Raw genomic sequence first — 23,783 nt, 5'->3', positions numbered from 1 at the left:
TGGTTTTGTGTGAGCCCTGATAAACCTCAGTCACTCTAGAGCTCTTTTTATCTCATTTTTATTCTGCTTGTACCTACACCTCCCATTCCCCTTGCTGCTCATCTTCCCCTCTCCCCCTGCTCCTCGAGGTGCCCTGCTCTGGGTGCCAGCATTCCCAGGGATCTTCTGATGGGGTTGGGGACAACGAGACAAATTAGGAACCAGATACAGTCAGTGGTGAGGGAATGTCCCAGCTGCTGGTGGGATCTCAGCAGAGGGCACAGAGCTTCCCAGGAGAAGGATCTGCCCCTGCAGGGTCTTCCTTGGGGTCTGGTTTGAGGTGCCTGGCTGCAGCAGGCAGATCTTTGTGCACAGGTGTCCCTGGAGAGATCTGCTGCTCAGCAGGTGTTGTTTGCACTGTACAGATCATATCTGATTGTCCCATTCTGGTACAATCCCACGAATTAGACTGAAAAAGGTTGAAAGGGCCTTTTTGCTTGCACAGGTACAATTGCAAGCCACAATATTTTGAAGCAAGCTCAGAGAGTGGAAGGAACTTGTGAAATATGTTTGTAAAAATACACCCAAACACTTCCTCCTTCATTTCCTCTATACATACTCATCATTTTTCTTCCGTTTTAGAAAAGACAGAAGCAAAATGAAAGCAATACTTTCATAAGCTGGAGGCAGGTGCAGGGTATTTTCTCAGTAACTTTCACTATCAGATGCTATTTTAAGATGCTTGTAGCAGCTGGTCGTTCTCTTACTTCTCATAGTCACTGTCTGCTCATAAATGTTGAGAAAAAAGCCCTCCAGGTTGTGCAAAAGAGTCTCTAAGGAGTTAAAGTGTCCTTGTTCCTCTCTTGATGCTAAGTGGAGGAGGATGTGTGCTTGTTTCATGTGTTTGTGAAAGATGAAACTCATCACATTTGAGCCAATTAAAAATCAAAAAGCCAAGCATGAGATGTAAAAGCCCAGAGCCTAAAGCCCATGAATCTATGAGAAAACCCTAAATCCAAAATCCAAAACAACAAACCCCAAACCTAAAATAGCAAATATTCCTTTAGCTGCCTTTATTAACTGCATGTAACAAACAGGTTTTTCTTTAAGCTTTGTATTTCCCCTGGATGTTACTTATGATCTTCTGCAGAGGCTGTAGATTTCTTTCACCCCACATCAAGCAAATCAAGCTGGTTTGTTTTGGTTATCTCGTTTCCATTGAAGCATGTCAAATGGTTTCTCATGAAGCACTTGTACTACTTTGGCTGACAGCAACAGGTCAAGTCTCTTTCATTTTATATGTTTAAGTTTAGCATCCCGCTAGGCTCTGCAAATAAATCTGTTCCAACAGAGCAGTGGAAGAGAGCAGGGTCTGTATCCACAGCCTGGCATCATTTAAAGCCCTACAGGGAAGCTGAAGCACGGTGGGAATATTTGGAAGCTGCCCAAGCCATGACCCTGCTTTAGCAGCAAATCACCTGTGCAGTGAAGACTTCACCTGCACTGCATCAGTGCACTCCCTGTGATGCTTGTTACTGCTAAAAATAATTTAATTCTAGCACTGATTTCCCCTGGGTAATTAGCCTGTGCAGAATCAGATTGAGATTAGATGCCTTTTTTTTTTTTCTTCACCCCCACCCCCCCCTTTTTTTTTTTCCTTTTTCTTTTTTTTTCTGGTGACTTTTCAAATTTAAGTCCAGGTATTTGCCATATGCTGCATGGAGAAAAGGCTGTCTCAGTTTCTCCATATGTGTAGAATTCAGTGTCCCTTGCTGCCTTCTGGGATCATACCCAGCTCAGCCTTCCACTTTGGACCTGTTTATTTTTTCTGCTAAGGAAGCACAATGCTTGCTTGAAGGTGTTGATGATCCAAGGAACATCCTGGCCCTTTTCTTTTAATAACTGGTGCTGGTTTTGGAATGCTCCAGGGCAAGCTGGTAATGCTGAACAAAGGGTTACTTTATTTGGATGATATTTTCTTATCTCTGTGGCTGTTGGTGCTTAGCATAAAGCATTGCCAGATAAGGTACTGAACTATGCCATTGCAAAGAAGGAAGTGTCGGTTTCTTTAGAAAAAGTCATTCCATTCCTAGTAATGGCTGTGTTTGAGCTACAATGATATTAAAAACCTGGGATACGTGGTATGTTCTGTTATAGAAATAACCCCCAGCACATACAGTGGTTGTTCAGCCAGCAGAGAGCTATTTCCCTGATATTTTCCTTTCTCTCCCAGGGAGGAATGGTTTCATTTATGGCTTCTAGAGCCAGAAGACTCAATTTATAGCAAAAAGATAAAAGAAAAAGAAAAAAAAGAAAAGAAAAAGATGAAAAAAAGTCCTCAGTCCCTTACTCCCCTGCTCCCTTATCACCTTCTTGTCAGCCTTGTTTCTCAGTGCACTGAATTCAGAAATTATAAACCTAATGGAGGTTCTAAACTCATATTAGAACTTTGCTCAGTCCAATATTGTGTTGCATAACGGAAATGTAATTATCTAACAGAAATGTAATTCTCCTTTCTTGCAATTTGTACAATGTCTCATGAAGTAAGTTTTAAGTCAGTGAATGTGCCAGACAGGCAGAGATTGGGGTGAATATCCTATTCCAGAACAGCCAGAATCAATAGAGGTTTTACACTGAGGGAATTCCATTTGTTCCCTCCAATTTGAACCTGTGTTAATATGCATTCAAGTGAGGAGCATCTTCCTAACATGATGCACGTGTTAGCAATTTCAGCAGCCATGGATTTAAGTGTTTATTAGCATTTAGTTGTAGCTGAAAACGCACTGAATTCAACCTCAGAGGTGGCTGGCATGAGCACTGACCCAAAGTTTTCACCTTCACCAGATAAACAAATGAATACAAGAATTAATACATTGAATTAATCTAGAGCTATAGTAGTGCTGGCCTGGTGCTCAGGTGTGTTTTTGTCATCTTGGCTGACTTTCAGGGTGATACTTTAAAAATATTAACCAGGAGCATCTTCAGTGTGTGTGGGGCACTGCAGGGAATGGTTCCATAGTGAAGAAAGACAATTTCTTCCATAATTTCCAGTGTGTAAATCAATTTGGGTTTGTTCAGTTTATTTGCTTGGTTATATTGAGTGCTTTTATAATGTTTTCAGAGCGTCTGCAGTGTTTCTCACTTGTGGCTTTGCTGGCTTCCTGTCAAGACAGTAAGTGAAGCAGAATTGCAGGATGATTTCTCTAGGCTTTCAGTGGCATTTGAAATATCTCTTACAGCCACCTGGTAGAACATCTAAAAAGTCATTTAACTCTAAATATTATATGAATTTAAGGGAGTGCATATGGAGTGTTTTGCTGAAAGAAACCAAAGCACATAAAAAAATTTAGAAATCCCAAGGACTATAATTAGAAGATGCTTAAGGGAGGAATATTAAGGGAAATATTTTTTTAGTCATAGTGAGCTGTGACCAACTTTTCTGTCTGTAATCCTTTCTCTCTTGTCCCTATTGCTCCCGAAAGGGGAGGAGATGACAAAATACAGGTGCAATCAAAAGCAGTCTCTCTGAAGGAAGAGATTAAAGTATGTGGATTCTTCTGAGCATTTGAGATTTGGCAGTGTATTAAAGAGAAGGCTGAAGGAGATAGACTGCAAACATTATTTTTTTCCTTGTTACATAAGAACAAGGAGCCGTTCAATTAAATAAAAAACAACAGAGTTAAATTGATAACAGGAAGTGTGTCTCTTTGAATGTTTTCTGTTTGCAGATTTTTGCCACAATGTGCCATTGAAAGGGGAAGAATAAGGAGGCCAAGCTGAGACCAAGAATTTGGCAAAGTGTGTTTTTTCCCTGTGGTTGCTTAGGGAATATTTGGCCATACACTTGGCCATGAACTTCTGAGGCTGAGGAAGGAAAAGAGAAAACTTCTGGCCTGTGGAGGATAAGGACTACATGATGAACATGTTGGTACCAAGAGCATACTTTCTACATGCAAGGGAGAATTCCTCTGTCTTTAAAATAAAGTGTTTCTATTGATGCTGTTCTGTATGGAAGAGAAAAGCAGAGGAAATTGATGTAGGAAGAAAGAAGATTTGTATGTGTGAATATGAGCTGGCCTGGCACCCCTGGCTCCTGCACCACTGGGGAGGAGGGTGGTCCCCATTCCCAATCTTCCAGTGATCTCCCGAGGGAACATTTCTTGTCATGGTGGTGATCTGTGTGTCTTCTGAGGAGGTGAAAAAGGGCATAGGCAGATGGCTGATGGCAGAGTTCATTTGTCCTTCAGACTGCATTTACCCTTTTCTCAGACAAGAATACATTCGTATTTGTTGTGTATCATAGCCATCATTTGGGCTAATTTATCTGTAAATACAATACTTATATAAGAGAAATTGTAGCTGCAGCAGGAATGTGGGTGTAAGTGTTTAGAGGCAGAGTATGGTTAAACTTCCAGGCAATCCAGTGGCCAGGGATGGGCTTATTTCTCCCGATGGCCTCAGTTCAGGCAACCTGCTGCTCCTGTGCAGCAAATACACTGATGTGTTGCTGCAGTGTAGGAGCTGTGAGGTGGCAGCTCAGTGGAGCCATCCCTGCTGTCTTGACAAAACCCTTTTTAAAGATTTTTTAACTTCTTGATTCCACCGTGGTTTCTGCCGGGCTTGAGGAGGTCTCTGCTCACTCCGGGTTAGATGCAGGTTGGTCTCACAGTGTGGTCCCTGCACCATCCTTTCTGAATGGGCATTTCCAATCAGCAGCTCAGGCAATGTGACTGGGAAAAAGAACATTTGACTTGGGGAAGGCAACTGGAAAAACCTACAGGAACAAGTCTGCTGCCTGGTTACAGAATCTCAACGCACACCAAATCAAAACAACGGCAGTGGGTCCTCGAAGTGAGAGGGGTGGAGAATAACAGGAAGGGAATAGGAAGCAGTAAGTGCCTTGGGAAGTGGATGTTGAGCTGGGCTCTGCCTTTATTTGCGACATCTTGGCTCCAGCAGGTTTCAGTACAAGCAGGCGAGCCATGCAGAGAGCACAAGCAGGAGATGAATTGTTGAAACGACTCCCAACAACGTGTTTCATAATGTTTTGTGCACATGTTTAGCCCAATAACTTCTGTTGCTGGCACGTGGTGTAATGCCACCAGGGAGGCCTGTGGCTGCCTTGTCAGGATTTTATGGAAAGAGGGAAGGGCCTGAGTGAAAGCTCTCAGCTGCTCTGAGCAAACCCAGCCATGTCTGGTGAGGCTGTGCAGGGCATCAGGGGCTGCTCCAGCATGGGCATCCCTCCATCCCCAGTCAAACTCCTTCTCTCCTTCTGTAAATCTGCTGTGCTTCAGCCCAAGTCCAGTGAGAAACAAAGGCATGGTGGGCCTTTCTATGTGAAATCTTCCTTTGTGAGGTTCAGAAAATTGTCTTTACTTAGTGGTTCTGTAAAAGGAAAAACAATTTCAGTTGTCCATGTGCACTTCGATGTTGTTGCTGTGTTAAGCTGATACATCTACACTAACATGCTTTCTTGTTTGGGCAAAACCTGTTACTGCCTTTTGAATGCATGCTTTGTTATTAAGCTTATTAATTTATTGTGTTGAATATAATAATGTTGATATTATTTATCTGCCAATATAAATGGGGGAGGGGAGGATTGTGCAGCTTTAGTTACACAGCAATGCAGTTAGTGATTTTTTTTTTGTAGATTCCTGAACACTCTGCAAATGTGGCGAGCTTAGTCATAAAGTTATTTAAATAAGTTATTAAGTAACTGGTTATACAGCCTCATTCAAATTAATGAATGCAAGGGTAGATTTCTTTGAAAGCAGGCAGTAATTTCTTTGTGTGGATTAATCTAACAATTGTGTTTCTGTTGCCTGTCCTGGTGTTTTTCCTACTAATCAGGAAAACAGTGGGAAGTTATTTTTTTGTTGAGTGTGCAATATTTAGGAGGTAAACATGCTGCCAGTTTAGGGAGCAGCCCTCATGTAGTTAATGAGTGTATATTTGTGAGGACATGAGTACATGAAGACATGTACTGTAACCTCTGTGTGTGACTGTAAAAGAGTAAATCTGCAGGTTTCACCAGCTTTTTGCTTACTGAGTGTTGATGATGGTTTGACCACCTCTTTTCACAGAGTAAGGATGATTGTTCAGCTGCTAACCACGGAAGAGTCTGTCTGTGAGGATATTCCTGTGCACGGAAGTGTCCCTGTTCCCTTACCATGTACATACAGTGAATGATTTTGTTTCAGCTCTTTTATTCCTGACCCTCCCAGCTGTGTAAATGCTCACAGTGAATCAACTCAAAGGTGAGTCCACCAGCAGGTTTTCAAAAATTATCCACCCATCCATTTTTGTATTATTTTTCTCTCAGTTGCCTACTTTACAAGGAAAAATAATTCTGCAGTTTTCACTGGCAGTGGGTTAATGTAAGGGAGTATTTTGGGGTCCTCATGTTCAATGTGCCCTCTTCAGCCTCAGCTGCTTGGTTTGTGGAGCTGTCTTTCTTATGTGCCAGCAACAAACACATTCTGTAAGAATTCATGTAGCCTTGGAAATAGCCAACAAAGCCCTACATGGCCTGGGAAAGTGGCAGCAGAAATGTCAGTGACAGCTCTGCCAGCATGTTTCGTGTGCTTGCATTATCACGATTTAACTCCCATCAGTAAGCTTTGTACAGAAACAGTTTCAAATTGGATAAATCTCAAGTTTTCACAAATCAGGACTTGACAGACAAAGAAATATAATGTCCCCTCTTAGCAATCATGAAGTAGTGGGCAGACATTGCATTTTTGTGTAGGAATAAATACTTGCTCTGGCTGTTTTCCTCCTAAATAATCAAACCTACCCACCAGATTGCATTTGGAAGCACTTAGTAATGTGACATGCTCCGTTTTAACTGTGCAGAGAGATGACTGAAAGTTTTAAGATGAGGCAACATGAATCATAGTCTTGAGCGGCTGTTCACTTTTGTGATTGACTTGCCTCCTTCCTACGTTCCTTTTAGTCACCCTGGGAATCGCTGGAGCTGTTCTGTGCAGGAGGCATCGCTGAGATCCCCCTCGCAGCCATGGACTTGGATAAACAATCTGTGTGGGGATCCCTGAAACAGAAGACCCGGCCGTTCCTGCAGAACCTGAGCGTGAGGAAGACGAAGAAGAGGTCTGGCAAACTGCTGGAGAGGAAGGGCCACTCCTTGGACCGCTGCCTCAGCGTGTCCGTGCCCGACATGCTGGAGGTGGAGACTCTCATGGAAGAAGAAGAAGAAGAAGAAACGACCTACTCGAGTGCTCAGGTGCTGTCGAGGTGCTCCCCCCAGAGCTTCTCCAGGTCTGTGGTGTCCCTGAGAAGCAGGAGCGCTTCGGTGAAGGCGGCGGGAGAGGACTGGCTGTGGGCGGCACAGCAGGGGACAGGCACGGAGGTGACAGTCACCCCCCCAGACACACAAACTGTGGGCATTCACCTGCTGTCCTCACGAGGAGCTGAGGCTGTGGGCAGCCCTGTGTCCGTGGGGAAGAGGAAACCCAGCGAGGATCTCTTTGAGCTGCTGCAGAGCTCCCGCCTGAGTGCCGCGCTGAGCGACGACGGCACAGAGGTGGGTGCTGGAGCAGCAGCCAGGCTCAGCGGCCACCTCCCGTGGGCTCCTGGTGCCTCTCCTTAATTTTTTGGGGTTATAAAGGGATGGAGGATCCAGCCAAGGCCAGGTTGGGCAGGGCTCTGAGCAGCCTGGTGTAGTGGGAGATGTGCCTGGCCCATGGCAGGGTGCTGGAATGAGATGAGCTTTAAGATCCTTTCCCACCTTTCTGTGGGGTTCATTCCTTGACCCATTCTGTTCAAGGAATGAATGAGCAATACAAACAGGCTAAAACTTTGCATGATGTGCACATTATCCAAGACTAATTCAGCTATCTTTCCTGTCAGTTCGGGGCTGCAAATAACACCTCTCCAATTTTTTGTTATTCTTTTGTTATTCTTCTATTTTATTTGTTATGATACTGCAGGTTTTTCAGATTTGTTGGAGTTGCTTGCTCAAATCAAAAGTTGCTGCAGTTCTCTGTGCTCTGAAATGAGGTGCTGATACATTTGCTTTTTAGTTAATATAGTTACCAGAATTGCTATGTAGCACAATCAATTTGCCATCCACCCACTCAGGACTCTGGTGAAGGCAATAGGTGAAGGATGGCTGAGCAGGGTGAACTCTGCCTGTACCTGGAATTAATCAAAACAGGCATGCAATGGGAAGCAGAATATGTAGCATCACCCTCACGACTGTTTTTTGGGGTTTTGTGGTGATGATTTAAAGAGGTGAAAAACGGAAATGTTTTCTCTGCACACCCTGTCTTGTCCCTCTTTCCTTCCCCCCTGCCTCAGTGGTCAGCATTTGTGTCTGGACATGAGGATCAGAGACCAATCCTGTCATGAAACTAATTCCTGCCTGGCCTGAGCAAATTGGGAATCCTGAGGAGCTGTATGATAGCTTCATTATATAGACAGCAGGTGAAGATCGTGGCAGCAGGAAACGCTTCAGGCAAATTTTGTTTTATTTATATTTTATGGAAGTATGTCTGCTCCTGTTGTGTACTCTATGGGAAAGTTACATTTTGAACTTTCTGAGGCCTTTTTCTCGTTACCTGATTTTTGCAGTTGTGGGAGCTGCCTCTGCAGTCATCCAAGATGCAAAAATGGGAACTGCTAGTTTTTGTTTCAAGTCTTCCCTTGGGAATGGGGATTTCACAGGTTAATTGTTTTTTAACTGCACCTTCAAAAGGATGATTAGCGCTGGTGTGGGGAAAATGGTCCTTTCTGATATAAACTGCTTGTTTTGCATCTCAAAGGCCTGTGTATCATACCAAATGGGTGTTGGCTCCCAGTCTGCTGTGATGCTAAGTGTCAGACCGGTAGTTACTGACCATCACTTGTGGTTTAGTGTTGCAAAATTGTTCATAAATTGGTTTCATCTGCTGGAGTGTTTATTATTTTGGGAGGTATCTAAGAAAAGCGACTAAAATAGTATAGTGCTTTGTTTAACCTCTGCTCAAACGTTACTCGAAAGTTGTAGCACCTAACTCGGTATATGGTAAATATATGAACTCTCATTATTTTGGAAGTTTTTCCAGGTTGTTTTAATGATAGAGGCAGTTTTTTCCTGCTGTTGTGTGCCAGAAACCCTAATCTAAAATCCACCTCAGCACAGCGAAGTTAATGCTAAATCCTGCACTGATTTTGGGCAAACTGAGTGTTCTAGGAGAATGAAATACCTGTATAGTGATGAAATAGCTTAACCTCAAGTCAAGTTTCATCCAGATGCACAATCTGAGTCTGGCTTATTTTCTTCACCACTTAGATCTTTCCCTAAATGTGTATTTCTATATTTGCTAGTGTGTGTAAATCATTTGGTATTTGCTTGTATGGCAAATCATCTCGCTGTGTGAATATGCTTCCTTACTGTAATCTGCCTCCAGTGCAACTTACAAAAATCTTTTTCCTCGAAAATGAAAGGAGAGAGTGAAGCAAAGGAAAGTAGAAATTAATAAGGAGTACTGAGCAAATTTAATTATATTGAAGCTGGTGAAAAACAAATTCAATATTGGAAAGAATCCATGTCAGGGAGGTTTGAACTGAATGATCTTTAAGGTTCCTTCCAACCCAAACCTCAATATTCTATGATTCTCTGACAATTTCAATATTCAGCTTCGCTTGTGCTTAATTGAACAGCTACTGGATTTGTGCTGTGTGTGTCTCGGATGGGAATAGTTTGCTACAGAGGTTTTTGGTCCCTGAATGCTTGGTGGGGTTGCTCAGAGGAGCACAAGAGTTCACATTGTTCTTGTGTGAGCATCACTCCCCTGCCCAGGGAGGCAAACCAGCAGGAAGGCAGATCCCTGAAACAAAACAAACTAAAAAAGGCAGAAATGTAGGTTGAGCTTCTTCTCCCCCTCGATTGCTTGTCACATGCCACCTACTCATTTCCTGGTTGTCTTTGGCCACCCGATATCGTGAGATGCTGGCCGAGCCCCGTGGGTGAGATCAGCGTGTTCTTGTGGTTTCCACATTTGTCTGAACCCTCCCTGCAGAGCTGGGGGTGCTCAGCACAGCCCATCCTCACCAAGGCTCTGCCCACAGGTGTCATTTTTCCATTTGTGGTGAGATTTGCTCTCTGTTCCCCATTGCACCCAGCCAGGCAAGCCTGAAGAAGCATGTGAAGTTGCACTGAATGAATCCCTGTGGGATTCAGGTTGTAAAGGGTTCCTGTAGTGCCATTCTTTTTTCTTGCCATTGGGTTTTGTCCATGGCCACGTGTCATTGCTGAAGTGCTCTGATGTCTCTTTATCTCCTTGCCAGCACTTTGCTGTGAGTCACTGGCAACCCAAAGCCTTGTCCTGTTGCTGATGCACTCAGGGGTCTTGTATAATTCTTTGAATTATACAAATTCAAAATAATTGAATAATTTGAATTTGAATAATTCTTCTGCAGAAAACAAGGGGACACAGAGGTGGGAACGCTTGTCAAGAAGAACTTTATCTATGTGTATATATATGTATATATATATATATATATATGTGTGTGTGTGTATATGTATATATTCTTACCTCTATGCTTGCTTGATTTGTTTTCATGCAGATGCATTTGGGGCTGTGACCCCTCAGGGTGTGCCCACTTTTGTTTAAAATTGAGAAGTGCCACCTTAGTTTGATAAAATCAAGGTTTCACGACCATGTTTTCACCAAGACTTTTATCTATATTCAGGGAACTCATTGCAGTTAGCTACCTAGAATAACAGTAATTTGTATTATGTGGAGCTAAAATTAAACCCCCAAGTTTTTCTAGTTAAAATTATAATTGTTCAGTATCTGTGGATATAATGCAAGTAAACAAAAAAATTAATAAAGAAAAAATCATAATTTTGAGGGTAATTTTTTAAATAAATGATACCAAGGTAGCCAAGACAGTACTTTTAAAATTATTATAATTTCAATGCAGTTCTTTGATCCTGTGTTTGTGCCATGTAAAACAAGCTGTAAAGAGAAACCAACCATTGCCAATGATGGTGCCTGAAGGAGATTCCTGTGAAGCCAGAGACTCCAAGAAACACTAAATTTAATGCACATGAGTGAGATTTTATGCATACTAGTCAGAAAATTCAAAGTTAGGGTTCCCCTAGCAGCTGTAACTCAGCTCCATTGTGTGAGAAAATTCTTCTGGTGCTCTTTATGATGATAATTTTTCCACTTTTAATGTGTTTTTGCAAGGTGGCCAAGTTATGATTACTGTGGGAACCATAAAGTTAGATTTTTGTCTGTCGTGCAAGGGAAATCTTACTTGCAATGCTGGATTACTGTACTTCCTGAAATGTAATATATGCGCTTGCGGGAGGAGGAGGAAAAGAATCACACAAAGGGTATTTATGTTTATTTCAGCGTGTCAGTACAGCTAAGATTTATGTACTTTGGTGCAGGAGCTGGTTGGTTTTTAAATGTTTTTGCTCTCATCTGAGGGGTTTGTCTGTTACCACACTGCGCATGGAAACGCTTTCACATGAGGATCGAATTCCACCTTGTGTGCATTCCTGCAGGCAGAGATGATCCTTAGCACAAATCCTTGTGTTTGAATGGGCTGAAATTCTTCTGCACAGGCCAGAAAAGCTTTGTAGGTCCTCTTCAGCTTTAATGATGGTCATGGGTTGTTGGAGCAGCCAGAAGAGCGTCAGAGGTGTCGTGGCTGGTGAATCACTTCAGACAGACTCCATGCTGGGCCACTGTAGCCTCAAGTTTTTGGATGAGTCAGTTTTTAGGAAGAAATGTTCCACTTCCTCTCCTATAGCGGAGATCCTTTGGATCTTCCAGTTACTGCAGGAAGGTGGGGGAAGTACATGTTCTTTGTATTTTTTTTCCTTTTTTGTCGGGGTTTAACCCACTAGGCAGCTAAATATGGCACAGCTTCTCTCTTACGCCTTGCTCAATGGGAGCCATCACATGCAGGAGAGAATCAGGGGTAAAAAGTAAGATTTGTGGGCTGAGATAAACACAGGAAAGGACAGAAAAGGAAGAGGTTATTATTTTAATAATATTCTCTGTATTACAATATATTATAACATTAAAGTCTAAAATTTTGATTATATTAATTATATATTTTATATAATATTTAAAAATAATTAATATTTTAATAAAAATGATACAATAGTTAAAATATTCAAAACAAGTGATGCACAGTGCAATTGTTTATCACCTGCTGATGCCCAGCCAGTGTCTTAGCAGAGGGACAGTACTTGTCCAGCAACAACTAAAAACATCAGTGTGATATCAACACTGTTCTCACCCTAAATCCAAAACAGAACACCATACTAACTACTAGAAGGAAAATTAACTCATCCAAAACAAGGACACCTTTCCCTTCCACAATTTCTTTGTACCTTTTCTCCGGAGCACTTTTTTTTTTAAAACTCAAACCAAACACCCCCCCCCTCCACACAAACACAAAAACCCCCGAACATCAAACTGAGTAAAAAAACTACTTAAAAAAACCTTGAAGTGGAACTTGCTTTTTGGATGGTGAAGGAGAAGTTCTGGTCAAGTGAGAGCAGAAGCCACCAGACACAACAACCTGCAGGCATCAGGAGAGTTTGTGATAAGGACTTTCAGCACCCAGTGCTGGGGAGGACAAGAAATTTATTCCTAGCTGGAAGCGGGCACTTATTTTTCCTGGATTAAAAACTCAAGAGACTAAGTGCAGTTACTGTAAGACTATATATAAGAAATATATATTTAAACTATCTATATGCATAAGTAAGAGCATTTCATTCATTACACATACATATGAGTAATTTCTTGACTGATGCCTGGAGCATTTTCTTCCTGTATTGTTGTCTAATTCATTGTATCTTTTGTTTTACAGTACCCCTGTGGAGAAATGGATTTTGACTCTTCCCTATCATCTCAAAATTTTGATGACCAAATGGTAAGTCCTGTCATTTTGAAGCTTGATCAGCAGCACAATTTCTTTTTGCTTTAGATTCTTTGCTTCTTACAAATTTAAAAACTTGCCAGGTGAAGAAGCCAGCCAGAGATTTGCCCAGTGTGGGTTTTGCTTTTATTTTTTTCTCATTGTGTGGATTTTGTGTGTTAATTGGCCGTTTTGTGTTTTTCCTGTTGTTTGGGTTTTTAGTAGTTCAAAGTGGTTGCTAATGTTTTGAGTAGACCCAAACGTTCTGGATTTTTTGAAGTACTCTATAGTATCTATCTTATACTAGTAATTGACGAGACCATCAGCATAAACTCTCAAATAACAGTGTAGGAACAAACTGGGTTAAAGTAAAGACAGCCGATAGCACAGCTGTAGGCTTTGACAGACAGCAAAATCAGTTTTAGGGCAGTGTGAAAGGCATTGGCAGTTCTGTCATGTTATTCTCATGTAAAGCATGTTTGCCTTGTGGATGAACTCCTCTACTTTTGCCCTCTGATAACCTCTCAAGTGCTCTCCAGAGCTGTTTTCACCCAGTGTTCTGGCTGGAGGATGATGCTGAGGTGTGTAACCCTGTGGCAGCACCTCTGATGAACAAAAATCCTCTGGAGTTTGCTTCTGCTAAACCTCCCAGGCAGCGCTGCCTGCCACTGGGCTTCTCTCTTTTGGAGCTGCATAAAGAAATGCTGCTGTCTCCTCCCAGTAGCTGTGTGAAATGTGTTCTTCCTCCTGAGGCTGTCAGATGGATGCAAAGGACTCCCTGATCTTCAAGGGTCTCCTCTTCCAACTTGAGAGATTCTATGAATGCACAGGAAACAGCTCAGAAAAAGATGTGCTGATAGGCTGATAGGATTTGGAAAACCTGTGCGTGCATTTGTGATTGTTGTATCACCACTCATTTTCAGTTAAAACCCTTGCTCTTTGAACATACTTGATGCTGATACTTTGCTACTTGCATAGTGAAGTGAAGCCTGGGAAAGAAATATTTTTTCTTTTCCCTCTTTTTTTTTTTCTTTCTCCTTTCTTTTTTTCCTGTCAGGAAAAGCTTGCCCTAAAGGGAAGAGCAGAACTTTATCTCTGCAGCACTGGGAGCACACCTGCCTCATTTATGATCTCTTCAAGAGGGTGTGTGACTGATTCCTTTGTTCTCCCTAGGCTCTGGAGGAAGCAAACGACTGCCTGAGTGACCTGCCCAGCCCCTTTGCCTACCTGCTGACCATCCACCTGAAGGAAGGCAGGAACTTGGTTATCAGGGATCGCTGTGGTGAGCCCCACCTTCCCTCTGCCCTCCTGTAGAATTCACACAGCTCTCCTTTATCGCTGCTCTCAGTTTGGCAGCGAGCTGGCTGCTTATCTGCAGTGCAGCAAGTCGTGGACTCCTCCAGGTCAGGTTTTATCCCCCCTGGATAGACAGGGGAGGGAGCTGCCCTCTGCTTGCTGCTCCTGTGTAGCTGCAAAACTCCTTCTTGGCTGCCTTTAGCACCTATACCCATTCAGGAACTGCAAGGAATTCTATTTGAACTTAAAAAAAAAAAAACAAACAAAGAATAACTAGAGGCTTATTAAATGATGGAGCTGCTCCTAGGAGTGCTTTTGGGGTTTTCTGCAAAGTTGTTAATAAAAGGGTGAAACCACAGGAGCAGGGCTGTAAGCCAGGTGTCCTCTCTAACCTGGGATGTGGTTGAACAATGACAGCATGCTAAAAACCCCAAACCCACCCCCACATGACTTACCAAATGAATGATAAAATATTTGGGGAATTCCTGGGAAAGAGGTGTGAAAATGCCTGCCCTCAACCTGGCTTTTCTTCAGGCTGTTGAAAGAGGGAGTGAAAATGCTGATAAGCAGCCAGTCCCTTGCTGAGGAGGGAAGAGCTGTCTGTGCAGGCTGCAGGACTCTGAGGCAGCAGCTGCACCAGGACCTTAAATCTGAACCTGCCAGAGAGCTCTTCCATACGTCCTGTCATCATTTCATACCTTTTTTCCTGCAGGTGGAAACAGTTCTGGTAGTTTTGTCTTGCAAAATGTCTGAGCAGCTTCTTTTGAGGTGAAGCCACGGGGTTTATTCATTCTGTGTTAAACCAAATAAGCTTGCACAGCCTAAAGGCCTGGGAAGGTTTGCACCTGGAGGGACCTGTCTGATTTAGCTTCTCCCACGAGGTGCTCCTTGGGATTTCTGTTATCTGGTATCTCAGTTAAATTTTCCCATGCTGGATTTTCATGGCTTCACAGGGCAGTAACTTTTGGTTGGAGTGTGTGCTTGTTTTTCCTACCAGTTTTTGGAAGGAGTGAACCGGTGCTTAGATTAAGATCTTTACTGGTTATACAGAAGCCCGTATTTCCTAACAGTGTAGCAGTTCATCAGATTTTACAAGCAGGCTGCACAAGCCAGGACACATCCAACTGCTCTTATGAAAAAGCTAGAAATGAGCAATTCCAGAGAATTGCTTCTCTTCTAGAGAAGACAGAGCATACTTTGCTCTAGGCTGTGTTTTGTTGTGTAAGAAAGCAAATGCTTGTCTTTGTGAAGCATTGGACAGTGTAGTGAAACAACATAAGGAGGGGAAAAAATCCCTTTTGATGAGTCTCTGTTGCTTTGTGGCAAATGACCTCTCATTTAGTAAACTGAGTATGTGAGGTGATGCTTCCTTCACTAAAACTGCTGCTTTTTATTGCACAGGCAGCAGGAGGGGAGAAAACAGTGAAACATTAACAGACTTAATGATTATTCATCAGTCACCACCATGCTGCAATGGTGGCTCCTTAAAAAAATAAAAAGCCCACTGTGGTTGCCCATCCTTACAGCCCTGTGCTGTCACTCTGGTTATGTGACATCTTTGTGTGATGCTGGGGCTTGACCTGCAACCACTGGGCTTTCTCAGAGTGCCTTTGCAAGTGGGAGGTTGTCAGCTCTGCTCATCTCTGCAGTGTGAGAAAGCCTCAGAGATAATTTGTGGGCTGGGAGTGTGTGACTTCCCTCCTCTCCCCCCACCCTGGTGCTGGGTACAGCTGCTGTGCTGGGGTGTATCAGTGTGCTCTGAATAATTTGAATTTAGCAAAATATTCACCACGGAATGAGTGGAGAGTTTATTCCTCAGCATCTTTAGCCTAAATAAGCTTTAACATAAGTTCTGTAATTTTCCTAAATGTTAATTTTCAGTTATTATGTGATCAACGATTTATCAGGAAAAAATCTCAAGGCAGTCATCAAACCCATCAGTTTACTTTTTTTGAGGGAGTTCCTTTACTTAAAGAGAAAGAAAATGGTATTTAAGTGTGGTGTCCTTTCTTCTCATGTTTGCACTTTTCCCTCTAATTTTGTTTTACAACAGTTTAAACAGCTCAGGCTTAGGGACTGCAGTGTGGGTGAGTGATGCCCTCTCCTGGCAGCTGAGTAAAGTCTCTTGTGCTCATGTTCAGTCTGTTTCTGCCTCTGTTTTGTCCCTGTGTGAAAAGTATTTATCTGTGTGCATATATAAAAATAGATCTAAGGTGTGTTACCAAGGAGAAACATTTCATCCTGGCACTACTCATCAAATTCACAGGATTATCCCTGAATTTACTCATTATATGCTTAACAGTTATTAATTAGAAAATAATTATGCTTGGCCAAGTAAAGGTGAGCAGGAGTTCTTCTCAGAGCTGCAGACTGTAAGACCACCACGACTTCACTTTTTACCAGCTTTCCCAGTATTTTTTCAGACTCTTTGCCTCACTATGTACTGCTCTTTCCAGGATATGTTCCCTTTGGTGTGATATAAAGTTCTCCTTCACTTTACCAGATTTTTATTACTTTTTTTTCCTCTTCATAGCATTAATCCTTTTAACATCTGCTCTTTCCTATGTTTTCCTTCACTTTTTACTTCTTGCATTGCTTTTTATTTGTCTCTTGTGTCTCTGCAGTCCCTGACTTTCTGCAGCTCCTCTCCTTGTGCTGCTCTCTTTAGAGAGCATCAGCCCAGGAGACTAATTCAGGTGCATGTGCTTTCTCGAAATTGTACAACAATGCAGAGAAGAAAAATAAATCAGAATTTCAGTGTTTTCTTCTCCTCTTTTATGTATTTTTTGAAGGGTAAGTGAAAGAAAAAGCCCTGTACAGCAGCACTCAATATGTGTGCCCCAGACAAGGAATCCAAGTGCTGCTAGAGTGGGATCTTGATTCTGGTGGAAAGTAGAGAAGCTCCAAAACCCCCCTTTTTGGGTCAAAATCAGTCTCCTGTCCAGGGATGCAGGATGAGAGAGGCGTTACCTGCTGGTCATCAGCTTGCTTGGAGTCTGATTTACTTGCTTACAGTCTCACCCAGTCACAAGTGGAAACTGCCTAAGCAGATGGTAAATTCGACGTGTTGTCTGTGTGCACCTTTGGGGCCAATGTTAGGCAGTGCACGGGTCCTACATTCACAATTCTTGTAGGGAATGAGCCAAACACTGAAGCTTGTGGGTCTCTGTGTGTAGGTACAGGCCTCCAGAAGTTTGATTTTCACGTGTTTTTTATGCTATTACTGTTACTAGATGTGTTTCAGTGATGGCAAGGAGTTGGCGTCCCTGTAGTTTTAATACTGCAGGTGTTAAGACAGCAGAAATGTATTTTTTTTTTGATTACAAATCTATGGAGCACTGCAGCAGCTTGGCAGAACAGAGAGATGATTGTTCTATATCTCATTTGGCTTTAAAAAAATATCACTGCTGCTCTAAGTGTTGGCATCTTGTTGCACCCTTGGTGGTTTGATGGCCTTGTTGACCCTTGTTTTGTGAAGCTCAGCTCCATGCTTTGAGCTGGGACAGGCTGGAGCCCATTTCCACCTCCTGGTTCACCTTCCCAGGGCAGGGTGATGCCTCGTGGTTGTTAGAGTCAACCTGAAGAAATCTCAGCGGTCCTGGTCCCTTTTGGCACTGGGATGCTCTAACTGCACGCTGCTCCTGGTCGTGTCACTCCTACAGAGCAGTGAACAAAGTGATGCCACAGCTGTAAGGAAGGGCAAACTAAACATAAATAAACACAAACTGGGTTTGAGTGCCTGTGAGGGTGAGAAGCCTCTCCCATTTCCAAATTCTGTGCTTTTGAAGTTCATTTTTCATCCGTTGAACAGTGTAGTTAGAAGAAACACTCTTCTTGGATGTGGCTGTGGTTGGTGTCTTTTTTCGTTTTCTTTCCCCTTTAACCAGTTCCAGCCTGAACTTTGTGTGTATCTCTTTTCTACCTGGTTTTGTGTTTTGTAGATCTTTTTTACAGGACCTTTGTGCCCTTCTCTGTTTATTCCTTTCAGGTTTCATTTGTTTCCCGTTGCTGCACCTTGGTTTTCCTCTCCTTTCTTTCTTCTCATGATAGTAGTGAACATGCAAAGGGAGCAAGGGGAGGTGCAGTGGTACAGAAGATGCATGGGTGCATCCTGCTTTCCTTGCCCTCAGCACATCATCCTCTGCTCTCACATCTCACAGCCCACACTGCCAGAGAGTCCTGGGGGGCTCCCTGAGAGCTCTGCCAGAAATCAGCCTCCCAAGGACAAATTAAAAGGAGAAAAAGATTGTAGAATAACATACACTTTTAACTTTCAGCAATAGTGAGCCTGCAGGAGCCCACCACTCATAGCTCTGGGCTATCCAGAAGTTAGACCTTGGTGATCCCAGTGGGTTTTGCCAGCTCAGGGTGCTTTATCACTCTGTGATTCCCTGCCTGGGTCTGTGCTGATACCAGAGTGCCAGAGGAAGGGATGTGTGTGTGCTGTGCTGGGTGCTTGTCAGCTTAGAGCAAGTAATTGTTTGGAAAGCAAATGCTCAGAGCAATTAGGCTGAATTGCTCTCTGCAAACACGCTGATTAATTTAGACTTTCTCTGTTTTCAGGGTATCTGCAATTAGATCATTAGGCCTTCAGATTTATTAATTATTGCCATGTATTAGGCAACTTTTCACACTTCTTTTTGAAAGGCGTAATCATGGCTAATTTGCGGATGCTGAGAGTTTGAATGTTTGGATGTTTTCTGGATGCCATGTGGCTCTGTGAGCAAGGGCTTGTGCTGAGGGTGTCTGCCTGTGCCCAGCCCAGTTTCTGCAAGTGCAAAGTGTGTGCCTGAAACTTTGTGATCCCTGCGAGCATCCTGCCTGCACTGGTGTGGGAAAGGAAGGCACTGAGATAGGAACCTCAGGAGAACAGGAGGAGTTCAAACAAACAATTTCTGTGTCTGGAGGAGTTCAAACAAAAGCAATTTCTATGTCTTCCCATCCTTGTAATGTTAAATTAGGAAGTGTAGGAATGATAACATAGGAGGAGAATATTTGGGCCCTGAGAACACCCAGTGACTCCTCTTGTGTCGGAATTTAGTTTAGAAAACAAGTTTCTTAAACTGTTCTAGCTCTATTAGTTGTCAGAGCTGAGTCTTGGGGGCACCTGCCTGCATTAACAGCTCACACTGCAATTTTCTGGGACCTTGTAGGAAGATTTTATTAGGATGACGACTCAGAATCCAAGAAATAACGCTGAGCTGGGGTTGTTCAGCATGCAGAAGAGAAAGCTCCAGGGAGATCTTGGAGCCTCTGCTCCAAGCAGTGCCTAAAGCAGTGTTCAGTTGGACTAATTCTTACCAAAGACAATTCTGTGTCTTAGACTGACATAATGTATGTTACAGGGCATTTTGGTAGGTTTTTCTCAGTTCTTTTACTTTTATTTTTTGTGTTTCTGAAGTGTCTTGTATGGAAAGTGCTATATCTACATCCTTCATTCTATTAATGTTAAGTTCATGTATTTTTTCCCCACCTTCACCCTTCCTTAAACTGTTGGTTTGCACACCTTTCTCCACACTTCTCTGGCCTTTTCAGTTTATTGGGTTTTTTGTGGTGGTATTTTTTTTAGGTTTGTGTATATTTTTTTTTTCTGGTTGGTTTTATTTTCCCCTGGAACCTATTGGGACTGCTTGTTTCCAAGCAATGTTTCATTTCCATCTGGCCACGTAAAACTAGCTGGGCACAGAACTTTCCAAAATCACCTGAATTTCCTGCCAGCAGAATACTTTTTTTTTTTCTGATTTCCCCTTTAAGCCTTGATCTCGGCTGTTTCACTACAAGGATGTAGTGGTTTTCCACTTAAAAAGAAAAATGTGTGTTCCATTTTAGAATGTCTTTTACTCCTTGTCGTAAATAACTCCAGTGATTCTATTTCTAGGAAGATTTTCAGATATTTATTCTTTACATGCATATAAAATAAATCCTTAATTTCCTTCTTCAGATTAAAATTTAGTTTTTTAACCAAAACCTAAGATGGTCTAGGTTATATTTCACAGTGCTCTTTGATTTTTTCAAGATTTGTAAGGCAATTTGGTGGTCATTTTTATTTATTTATTTATGGAACGAGACTTGTTTCATATGCTACATTTCCAGTAAGTTTGCTCCCATAAAACAGTGTGTGGCTTGAAATTATATTGGGTCTTCTGGGTTTGTTGGGTTATTTTTTTCCTCGTTCTGGAGCAGTGGATGTGATCCATCTCTCGGTAGCTGCTAGAGGGCAGCAGTATCCATTTAAAAACAACTTTAACAGTTTCTTGGGCTACTAAACCCTCTCCTGCTGCTCTGTCCCAGCAACTTTTTGCTCACTGAAGCTTTCTCAGGCTTTAGGTGATGTCTGGTCTGCCTGCACTCGTTGCTTTTTAGCATTAGTGGAAGAAAATAGAAGTGAAATTGGTATTATGCAAAGGAATTCCAGGGAGCATCACTGTTGAGATGAATGTTCTTTCTCTCATGGGGAAAGAGGCCTGGCTGATGGAATGATTTTTTTTTTTAAGAAGTCAACCTTCCTTTTTACTTTTATTTGGTTTGCTTTAGGCTGAGAAATAGATTATCTTGGTTTTTTATATATACTTTGTCCATATGTTTTGCTGTGTGAGAACCTACTTGTTTCTCTGCACAATATACAAATTAACCTCAAAACATCTTGCTTTTCCCACCAGAGAGATATTTTTTGTGGGCAAAATTCTCAACTGGCTTTAACAATAATCCATTCCCCTGTTGATACTGCTCCAGTTGATGTGAGTGAGACCTTGCTTTCAGAGGAGCCTGCATGCACGTGCTTAAAAGTTGTTGATTCAGTTGCCTTCACTAGGAAATGGATGCTAAAAAGCTTTTTTTTTTTTTTTTTTTTTAATTGGTCTGGCTTCTTCAGAAAATTATCCATTTCTGTCACAGTTAAAAGAAGATTATAAACAAAAAATCCTTTTTTTAGACTGGTTCATCTCTAACATCACCAGGCTCTTTTCAAAAAAAGTTATGTTTTTCTGCCTAGATTGTAGATTGTCTCTTATAAATAGCTTTTAATAGACCCAGACGTCTTTCTGAGCTTGAATCCAGCAGGCTTCAAGCCCTGAATTCAAATGCAGTCAGTAATTTGCAGTTTGCGCCGTTCATCCCATCAGCACTGGCTTGCCCACCTGGCTTATTTCTCATTCCCTGTCAACTGTTTTGGTCACCAGGACGCACTCTGGGTGTCTTAGAGAAAACCAGAACACAACGGGCAGGGAGCTCTGTCAGCATCTTGGGAGCGACCTGTGCCGGGCCCTGGTGGCTGTGCTGCCACGTCCACCCCTGACATTTCCCCACCCAGGCCATCCAGCTTGGCCCCAGTGACCACCACCACCCCCCAGGTGCTCTGTGTGCCACCACCCAGGTGACAATCCAGGTGCACAGAGGTGCCACCCCGCCGTTCACAGTCTGCGGCGGCCGCGCTCCCTGTCCCCACCCGCCTAGTTGAGATGTCACCCCCGTGACAGCCCGACAGGCGAGCTCTGCAGGCCCCCCACACCCCACCACAATTATTTTCCCTCACAATTAACACCGGTGCTAACTTGACACCTTTCCCTTGTTGGGTTTTGTAAGCCGCCGTCCCCTCTCGCCGTTAATTCGCGGCATTAATATTTTGCGCGGCGCGGGCGCCGGCGCTCACCCGTGAAGCCGCTGGAACATTATGGAGCTGTCAAGACAGCGAGGGATTACCCAGGCTGCCTTGCCGGAGTAAGTGACACCACTGAGGCCCCGCTTTGAGATGTTTATTTTGAGAGTAAGCTGACAAGCATGAAGGCCTGATCCCAGAGTGGCAATCGTATTTAATTAAGGGCCTCTTTTTATTACGGTTTCCCCCCCACACCTTTCTTCTTTTCTTTTTTTTTTTTTAGAGTGTACAATATTTGCTTTCATGTAAACAAAATATCTGTTCCTTTTATATATGATCCTTTTCTATCTATTCCTTTTATATATGTGTGTATGCTTTTATATATAAATACGTGTAAATGTGAAGGATGGGTTTATTAAAAATAAATACGTGAGAGTGATTGCTAAAGCCTGGCTCGCGTGAGCAGTGCTGGGCAGCCCTTCCCTTCCCCCCCACCTTTTATTTTCCTTTACTGTATAACAACCTGGAAAGCTTTTCAGGGCAGTAATGCAGTTGGGAGGCTTACTTAGCTGTTGTCTTCCTGCTTCCCATCCTCAGAGAAAGGGTTAGAGTTTTCTGCTTGTTGGTATTCAACTTGCTGGCTGTTTGCTTTTATTCTGTATCTCCTATTTTTCTCTTTCTCTTCAGGTTTTTGCCCTTTTTCATGGGTTTTCCGTGCCAAAAGCAGATGAGTTATGGCCATAAACCACCTGCCTCCATCGTCTCTTTGTGCTTTCATTTTATCCCTTGCTTTCCTTGTCTTGGCCAGTTGCTATTTCATGCACAGAATAGGTTACAATTATGTGGACATTATTATTATTCTTACTTTTCATTATGCTGATTTGTCCAGCTTACTCTGTAAATAAAAGTCAGGAGATCTTTTACCTTTTTTTGTTCTTTTAAAATCTTTTTGAAGAGACACCAAAGAGCTCAGCGCTGTTATTTCTTAATTCTGCATCTTCTGAAGACTTCTGCCCCCCACACTGTGGGGCTGTGATCTATCTGTGTGTTCCCACTCCTGGAAATTGTGCTGGATGCTTTGTATAAGAGTATAATCACAGTTCTGAGAAATTTTTAGGGAAAGGTCTAGTCCTAACCCACTGGGAACAATGAGAAGCTGCCCTCCGACTTTCCTGGCTTTGGATCAGGCCCTTTACTATTATTCTCTCTTAGAGGACAAGAAAAAAGAAAAAAAAAAGAAAATTCTATTTAAGAAGTCTGCAGCTGCTTTTTTTTTTTTTTTACCAATTTTTTTTTTCAACAATTATTCAGGAAAAAGATCAGCTGCAGACAGTATTTGAAAGCCAACTGATATTTTCCTTTTGTGAATGAAACACAGTTTATGTGCAAAATGGACCAGGTTCTGCAACTCTTCCCTTTTGAAATTAAAGCAGAATAAAAACTTTCTATAATTCTTAGAAATATGTCTGTCTCCCAGGAGTACAGTTCTTTGCAGTGCTGCATAATTCCAAATAGATGCTTACACATAATTGTTTTTTTCTTGAGTTTAGGTCTGCCTTTATATAATGCTAATGAGAGCTTTGGGTGTTAAAATACGGATTTTTCACATCCTCACAGGTGCACCAAATCATTGGCAAGACTGAGTATTGCTCTTAGGCTGGGTTATCCTGGACTGCCATGTGTTTGTTGGGCCAGTGGGAACCAGGGAGGACAGGTTCAGATTATTTCTGACTCTGAAGTCTGCTGTAGAAATCAGTTTTTTCCTGCAGCAGCCCTCACTGCAGGCTGGGGGGCAGCCAGGACCATCACCTTAGCTGTTACCCTTCTAATGAAATTGAACTGTTAGGAGGGAAGTTTAATTCCAACAATAATGTACAATACATTGCCAGAAAATGCTGGCTATGACAGGTGAATGGCACCTAGGCTCAGTTAATTGTAGATGCTGCTATCTCAGTTAGATTTTTCCCCTTTATTTGCAGCCTGTGAAGATTTTTTTGCAAACTCTGTATGAATAACTAAATCA

At 42.5% G+C, this 23,783-nt stretch overlaps 1 protein-coding gene across 3 annotated transcripts in view; it reads left to right on the top strand.

Annotated features, from left to right (window-relative positions):
- MCTP2 (multiple C2 and transmembrane domain containing 2) overlaps positions 1 to 23,783 on the top strand; it is a 116,470-nt gene that overhangs the window by 8,626 nt on the left and 84,061 nt on the right. For 2 of the 3 annotated variants that reach the window (XM_063412108.1, XM_063412110.1), the window contains exons 2-5: positions 6,066 to 6,239; positions 6,938 to 7,525; positions 12,823 to 12,885; positions 14,044 to 14,152. In XM_063412108.1, the coding sequence (XP_063268178.1) occupies positions 7,001 to 7,525; positions 12,823 to 12,885; positions 14,044 to 14,152 (697 nt within the window). In that variant the 5' untranslated portion in view covers positions 6,066 to 6,239; positions 6,938 to 7,000. The remainder of the gene's footprint in view (positions 1 to 6,065; positions 6,240 to 6,937; positions 7,526 to 12,822; positions 12,886 to 14,043; positions 14,153 to 23,783) is intronic. The other variant, XM_063412109.1, reaches the window with a different exon arrangement.

Source organism: Prinia subflava, chromosome 15 (assembly GCF_021018805.1).
Source record: "Prinia subflava isolate CZ2003 ecotype Zambia chromosome 15, Cam_Psub_1.2, whole genome shotgun sequence".
NCBI classification, from domain to species: Eukaryota; Metazoa; Chordata; class Aves; order Passeriformes; family Cisticolidae; genus Prinia; species Prinia subflava.
The sequence above is the reverse complement of the archived record's forward strand: the minus strand, read 5'-3'. Positions and strand labels throughout refer to the sequence as shown.